Here is an 8,074-nt window from a genome sequence, read left to right as displayed (position 1 = left end):
GTCCTATGTTGAATAAAGATAATGAATGTTAGTTGGGATGAAGAGAAACCTCTAATGGATGTGATGGTTCATAAAAGACACAACCATTCCCAATAGACACCTTATGTGTCTTTTGGAGTGAAGAGACATCTCCAATAGGCATGAGCTCCCTATAAGTAGTGATGGTTTGTTTTCATTCACACATTAAAAAAAAAACATATCTACAACATGATTTCTTTTCTCTCTAAGCATCATCAGAATCTAAATACTGTGTGTTCTTGGTTGGGTCAAGGGAAGTACAACTCTTGAATCCAATTACGTTGTTAGGGCTTCATTGTATCCTGAAAGCAATATTTCGCTGACCGATTATACTCACCAATTATATGGGAATGGTCGAAATAATTGCTGAAAAGAATCGCAAGGCCTTGAAGATCCAGTGATACAACATTCTTTTCGTTTTTTGTTTTCTTCATCCTCTGTTTTTAGCCCAATTTTCCAACGTTTTCCACTTCATGTCTCCTCTCGCGTTTCTTCTCTCATTTAGAAGTCGCTAATATTTTTTTTTGCGTATGCCCTAAAACAGGGTTAATTTCTATCGCTACAAGCCGTGGAATTGAGCGCGTAATAAGTCTATAAACACTGGTAAGCGGATAAGTCGGTAATTGCTGAATTAATCATGTCACAGTTGGTATTATGGGCCCAAACTTCAACTGGACTTTTGAGTCCAAGTATGAACCATGGACCTGAACTGGCACATAAATGACTCAAAACTATCATATTCGGCACCCTCTAAACTATCTAAACAACACCTATTCTACAAGAGCTTAAAGTTGTTGCAAACCTCCTTCGAGAAATTATTAGGAAAAATAATAAAAAAAATACCACACTTAGTGTGTACAAAAATCGTACCGTTCCAATTTGGATGGCCAATTAATGATGGGCAATCACACCCAGAGTGTCCACATTACAGGATCACTCTTGATATTTTTCAATGGTCAATGGTGATGTGTTGTTGTTTTTGTGTGCAGGTCTTTTAACTTTGAAACACACAAAGGATCCAAGGAAATGAAACTGTACTCATCAACTTTGATTATCATTGTTTATTGTGAACACGTACGTATTTTGGTATCCAAATTGTTAAGTTCTTCTGCTTCCATTTGGATATAGAGTATTTAATTTACATAGCGACAATCTTTTCGTACCTCCCCTTGATCGTCGGAAAGTGGATTATTTTCAGATAACAAAAGAAGTGCTCTGGAGAACTGGTCATGAAAGTAACCCATATCGGAAGCCATCTTCTCTACGAAAGGAGATGTGTTTGGATCAGAAACCAATTGTTGATCAACTATCAAGAGTCCCTTGTGCTCCAATATGTTTTTATAGTACATATTATCAAGGATCATAGGTGTTTTACGGTCATTTCTTGAATATTCAACAGCTTGTGGGTCTGGATAAGGTGACGGGCATCGGTTTTTAAGATAAATCGCGTAATCAGGGTCCAAAGTAGGATCGACTTCGGGGTAGAGTCTATGCACAAGATTTGTACAATGTACTCTGCCAACTGAATGAGCTCCTGGATCAACAGAAAACGAAAAAAGAAAAAAAAAAATTAATATGCGAAAGTAATCCTAAATTATACTTGCAATTCAACTTGTATGCTATTTTTGGACATACCCAACAAGGCAACAACTCCTTCGGCGTCAATACCGATCGCCTGAAACTGAGAAAGTACAAAGGACATAGAGTCATTATGGTTAGGGATGAAGTTCTCCACGACTCCTGCATAGCTTTCCGTACTGTCTTTTCGCCCCGTTTTCATGGCGATATGCGGAGCTCCCAACTGTAAACGTAGTTATGAGCTAATCAGAAATCCATTACGTCTAACTTAATGACCAATTATAGATATACCTTTAAGCATCGATTGCGCATGATATTCCGGACCAAAAGGTAGCCTAGTTAGTAATTACCATAACAGCACCATCTCGTGCGGAAAGAGCAATAACATCAGCACAAGAAACAGTCTCAGCGCACTCCTTCTCCACAGCTTGTTTGATCGTGTTAACATATTTAAAATTCCTCATTCCGAAGCTCCTCGGAGACATCTTCTCCGATTCAAGACCTTTCGTGTTCTCTAATAGAAGAGACGCGTCACACGACTGCAATAGAAGTTTCTCATTAACGGGCGATCGATCAAACATAAATGAAAAACTGAAATATGAGAAAGTTTGGCAATTAATTTAGTTACCTTGACCATGCAATCGTGGAACAAATTTCTGACCCATGAGACCGCGGTATTACCATGTATATGGTACAACTTGGTAACCTGTTCCTTGACGATTTCTTCAGCTCTTGGGCAACTTTCCGAATAGTAATTCAGCCGAATATCACTTTCTCCGGCATGTAAAAGTAGGACCAACGAGAAAAGCAGAGTTATGAATCTAGTAGCAGCTGGCGAGAAGTTACTAGTCGCCATTAATGAACAACGACTGAAAGAAAGAACGAAACTCGTTAGCTTTTAGTTTGAGAAATGAGAACGGGGAGAATGAGAGTATTTAAAGAAGAAAAAAGGGTTGAGGCGGGCGCCTGATATATTATGAGTGGATGGCCGGTAAAGTAACCCTACCATGCGCGTGGGCTTGTTAACCCATCCACTTACAACTAACAACTGATTAAATGCATCTACTGTATCTCCATCACCATATTTCCCAAACTATATCCGTTTGTGTCAAAACTTCAAAGGCGATATGATTGAGAAACTGCTATTACTAGGCGTGAAAACAAAATGCGGAATTGTGGATGTCTATGTCTTACTTACCACTCTTATTGCGCTCGCTCTTTCCAAATGATGCAAGTTATTTGCATAGCGCAAATTCTATCAAAGTGTTTTGGATTAAAGCCTCATTGGGCGTTATGATAAATGCCTTGATGATGGAGATGATTCAACCACCGTAAGTCACTTGTGAAAATTTATTCCGAGAGAGAAGATATCACCATTGATTGACATCCACAAATGTGAAAAGGTGATGAAACATTTGATGCACAATTTTAATTGGCGATATTTCTCAAGTAGAGTTATTTTGGAACCGCCCCATATACAAAAGAAAGGAAAATATGCAAGTGGACACCGTAATAGTGGCCAGTTTAGAAGGACAATGACACAAATGAAAGACAAAATGTGAATGCGAATTAGTGGGCTAGCAAGGCTAGGAGATTCTTAAGTTTAATCATGAGATCATTTCAAGCACCCACAAAGTGCCATAAACTGTAATTGCAACATATTGTTTGGTGGAATGTTCGAGATTATCTTCTTTTTGTTAGGAAAAATTTAACCATAACAAGAATTGAACCTACCAAGTAATAGACAAAAGTTTCCAACAAGGTACAGATTGCTGTTATAAAAAAAAAAAAAAAAAAAAGCCCACCGTGGGGCTCGAACCCACGACCACAAGGTTAAGAGCCTTGCGCTCTACCAACTGAGCTAGACGGGCTTGTTGATCTTCATTTTAACAACATTCAACATGATTCATTTTGTTTTTTGGTACTGACAACATTTGCCATGTTCTTTTTGTGTACAAATTTTCATCCTCCTTGCCTGTGACTTCATCCTTTGATGAATTTCAAAACTCTTTTCTAGTAAAATGATCAATTTGGGTTGGTGATCAAATAGTCAATTGCTCAACCATCAAATGAATCTCCCGATCGCTCCAATTATGTTTCAGGGAATCTACCAAGTGATTTCTATGGAGGCTAAAGAAGTTAAGACGATTATATATCCAGGACAGTCGTCTCTCGGGTACGTTGAATGGCTTGAGAGACTCTTGAATGTCTCATTTTGTTCATCCGCGACCAAAAAATTAAGAAGACCTAGAAAACCTCGCGTTTTTAGGGGCCACTCAAAAGGATTTAGGGGCCAACAATAAAACAAAAAAGATCACCCAAAGGGAAAATGTAGCCAGCCCTTATCTCGCGTAATTCGTAAATGGCAAAATTACCCTTATATATTCGGAGGATATGATAACATTTTTACCCAGACTTCCGATTGTAGTCGGTGCAGTATTAGAATGATTTCTGTTTCATTTTTTCCATTTCTTTTTCATTTTTGAGTTGTTAGAGTTATAGAGAAGAAGGTGAAGGAAAAAAGGGAAAACCCATTTTATCACTACAAAAATGGATGGATATGAAGAAGAAGGTGAGAATCATGGCGAAGACGATTTGGGTTATATGTTGAATGATCCAAACTTTTGTGGAGAGGAAAACCTAGACGACCCTTTCATGGAAGAAAATGGAGAATCACCTGATATTGAAGCTAACGATGCATGTAAAAACACAGGTATTGTGTTAAGAAACTCAAATACTCGATTTGCATGCGTTTGTGTGCTTTTGTAAACAAGAAAAACCGATTATTGCATGCATTGAATGCCGTGAACTACCCAGATTCGGTAGATAATTTCTCGAATAAACTTACGAATATAACACACTGAGTACCAAATATGTATATTCGGTAGTTCCAAGATAGTAGTTTACTGCCGAATATGAGAAAAAACCCCAAACTGGTTTTCCAAAAAAATCTACATTCGGTAGTTATTTAGAGTTATTTACCTCCAAATGGCCCCAAAAACGAATTCCTCAAAAAATTTCAAAACTCAGTATTCTTATCCTTTACAATCGGTAATAGTTTAACATTATTTGACTGCCGAATATAACAGTGGCCTCAAAATAAAATTTCCGAAAACTTGAAAATCGGATGTTTATCGATTAAAGTTATCTCCAGGTTATTTATATTCGGATGTTTTACTATATATTTTAGATTCCGATTATATCAGTTTTTGCACTCAGTAAACTGTGTACATTCATTTGCATAAATCGGGTGTTTTGAGTAACCGATAGGATTCCAAATATAGTATATTCGGCAGTTTGACTTATTTAATAACCTCCGATTATTGTATAATAATTTGTTGCTTTCATATGCAGGCTGTTGAAGAGTTTGTTGATGATTTCTATTTGAGGCCCGACACTTCCCTATACTATGCAAACGATTTGGTATACTCATTACTACTTTTTTTTTTTTCAAAATTTATATGTTAAATGGTTATGCTTATTAGATTTATTTTGTTTTATGCACGTTTAGACATTTGGAAGTAAGAAGGAGGCAAAGGAATGACTTATGAACAAGGAAAAAGATAACATGTGCGTGGTAGTTCAAAATAATCATGTTAGTGACACTCGATTTGAAATGATTTGTGAGCGAGGTGGGACGCGAAATATTCACGAGGGAAAGAATAGTAAGTACGTACAAAAGACGAATAGGAAATACCGAAGCAATACCAAGAAGATAGGATGCCCATTTAAGATTGTCTTCTATAAGCCCGATGGTATTAAAGGTAAAGAGTATAAAATGTATAAAGTTGATAACGATTGTCACAACCATGATGATCCGTTGGATTTAATTGGACATGTAATGGTTGCCAAGTTAAAACCACATCAAATGCAGACGGTGAGGTCTATGCGGATCCAAAAAGCGAGTGCGATCTTAAGTAAAATAAAGGAGGACGACCCCGACAACTTGTCTTCTTTGTCTACAATTAAGTCGGCCCTAGCTACGATCAAAAGGACTGAATGGGATGGTAGAACGGTCATGCAACAATCGGAGTGGTTAGCGGAGTTACACGGCTACACCTTGAGAAGGGAAGAAAAGGATGGTATAGTGGTTCGTATTTTCTTGGCACATCCCGAAATGATCCAATTGGCTCAATGCTTTCATCAAATTTTGTTGATAAATGCTACTTATAAGACAAACAAGTATAACATGCCGTTGTTGAACATTGCTTGCCATACTTCGGACAAAAACACGTTTACGATTGCATGGGGTTTAATGGATCATGAGAACAATGTGAGTTTCATTTGGATGTTGGAGACGTTGAGGTCTATTTATAACGATGATAATTTTCCAAGGGTTATTGTAACGGATAACGATCAAGCCTTAATGCATGCAATATTGATAGTGTTTCCGGAAGCCCAAAACTGGCAATGTACGTGGCACATTCAATGCAATCTCAAAACCAATTTCCATCATCATTTCCAAGCTAAAAGACCAAGGAAGGGTACCAAGAGGTCAAAGGAAGAGGATGAGCGCATTAGTAAATTAACCGTGGAAGAACGTAAGGAAGAGGATAGGTTATTTGAAGAAAAGTGGAAGGAGGATGGAATTATTTGGAAAATGTTCATGAAAGCATGGGAAAAAATCGTTTGGTCAATGACTGAGGAAATTTACGAATGTAACTTGAAGAAATTTGAGGATGAATACGGCACGGACTACCCAAAACCGGTTGAGTATTGTAAAAAACAATGGTTAACGATTAATGAGAGGTTTGTGTTTGCATGGAATATCGTAATTTCAAGAACGAGGCGACAAGCATTGCGGAGGGGTCTCATGGTCGACTAAATAAAATACTAATTGGTAGTCAAAATGGAGTTGTGTCGATACAAGAAGCAATCCATGAATTCACCAATCGTGATCTCGTAAAGATTAGAAAATGTATGCAATTTACTGTACACCAATTCCTGATGGAACATATTAAGGAAAAATTGCTTCTAAGGGGAGTTGTTCATAAAGTTTCAAGATGGGCAATAAATCTCATGATGAAACAATTGAAGTTATATAAAACTTATGATGACGAGAATACGGTTTGTGTTTGCAAGGATATGATAGGTATTGGACTCCCGTGTCGTCATAAGTTGGGTAGGTATATTGAAGTGATTGACATCAATGATATTCATCCATTTTGGAAGCAATTAAATTTCACTCCGAACACCCCGGTAGTTGATGGTCCGTCTTTCTTGGAGTCGGAATTGTGTGCACGAATAGCCGAGCGTTACGCTACATCAAACGGCACCAAAAAGCAAATATTGATGCATAATTTGGAGGAAGCCCTTCACCCTTGTTTAAGGGAGGTTGATGAACCTATTAAGCAAAAGAACACCGGTAGGCCGAACACCAAAGTGTCGAGGACCATCCAAAGAAAAGAGTTGAAGGAGTATTTGTCTAATAAAAGAATATTGTCTAGGCACGAGCGTTCGGAAGCCGAATTTGAAGATGAGCCGGAACCTAAAAAAAAAGTTGTCTTCCAAGAAATGATCGAAGTGGACCAACCACCCGACAAGTAAGGCCAAAGATCTCTACAGAGCCTTCTCAAGTAAGTCAACCCAATGTTGTCGAAGAAGTTGTTCAGCAAATGAACGCCTCGCAACAAGCCCAACCAATGGAAATTCTTACTATAAAAGAGGACAAAGGTACTCTTCGTTGCCCTAGAGATCTTAATGGAAGACCAAATCGATCCACATATACAATATACAAAGAGTATTTGGAACAACTCCCTCCACTTATCATTCCATTTGTTTTGTCGACCGACGAGGTTGATGGGGATGGAAATTGTGGGTTTCACGTTGCTACGGAACAAATGTGTTACTTTAGAGAGGCGGATATCGAAGATGTCACCCAATGCCAATATTTAAGAAATAAGATGGCGGTACAACTAGTGAAGTACAAGGGTTTTTATCTAGAGATGATGAGGCGAGGAAATAGATACGACAAAGAACAAGAGTTCAAATACTTAGTTGCGCGTGTGAAGTGCCGAAAGGGATTGAAGACAATCGGATCCAAGTATTGGATGACAATGCCTAAATTTGGATATCTCCTAGTGGACGTTTTGAATTGCGTGGTACATTTCTTTTTTCTTCCTATGTATGGACTTAGCATGACGTTTGCACCCACAAGAACGGCTTGCGACGAGTCGGTTAAAGATAGAAGAATCATAATGGCATTTGTGAATGAAATGCATTTTATCGGTTTAAGAGTAAAGAAAGATTGTCCGTTACCTCCGTTGAGTAAGTGGCACGATTACTTCCCGGTGAACCATTGCAAGGATTGGGCGAAACAATATGAGTCCAACATGGTTGATTGGGATCGCGTTATGGACAACAACTTTCCCGCTGAGTTACTCGAATTGATCCCCTCGGATGATGACGATGTTTGATCGTTTTTTTTTTGAACATGTAATTTGTACAAGTTTTTTGGAAACTTTTTTGTGAAGATATA

The 8,074-nt window shown here is 38.1% G+C and overlaps 1 protein-coding gene and 1 non-coding gene across 2 annotated transcripts; both read right to left on the bottom strand.

Annotated features, from left to right (window-relative positions):
- Positions 1 to 1,035: 1,035 nt before the first annotated feature.
- LOC113310769 (peroxidase 21-like) lies at positions 1,036 to 2,532 on the bottom strand. Its single transcript, XM_026559546.1, has 4 exons — positions 2,225 to 2,532; positions 1,947 to 2,135; positions 1,654 to 1,819; positions 1,036 to 1,552 (listed from the first exon to the last, which is right to left on the bottom strand). Exons 1-4 carry the CDS (start codon positions 2,450 to 2,452, stop codon positions 1,152 to 1,154), a joined length of 984 nt encoding a protein of 327 aa, XP_026415331.1. The 5' UTR covers positions 2,453 to 2,532; the 3' UTR covers positions 1,036 to 1,151.
- Positions 2,533 to 3,394: 862 nt separating this feature from the next.
- TRNAK-CUU lies at positions 3,395 to 3,467 on the bottom strand. Its single transcript has one exon. It is a non-coding gene; the product is annotated as a tRNA-Lys (tRNA).
- Between the last annotated feature and the right edge of the window lie 4,607 nt (positions 3,468 to 8,074).

Source organism: Papaver somniferum, chromosome 9, assembly GCF_003573695.1.
Source record: "Papaver somniferum cultivar HN1 chromosome 9, ASM357369v1, whole genome shotgun sequence".
In the NCBI taxonomy this organism is placed as follows: domain Eukaryota; kingdom Viridiplantae; phylum Streptophyta; class Magnoliopsida; order Ranunculales; family Papaveraceae; genus Papaver; species Papaver somniferum.
This window is presented reverse-complemented; position numbering and strand designations above follow the sequence as displayed.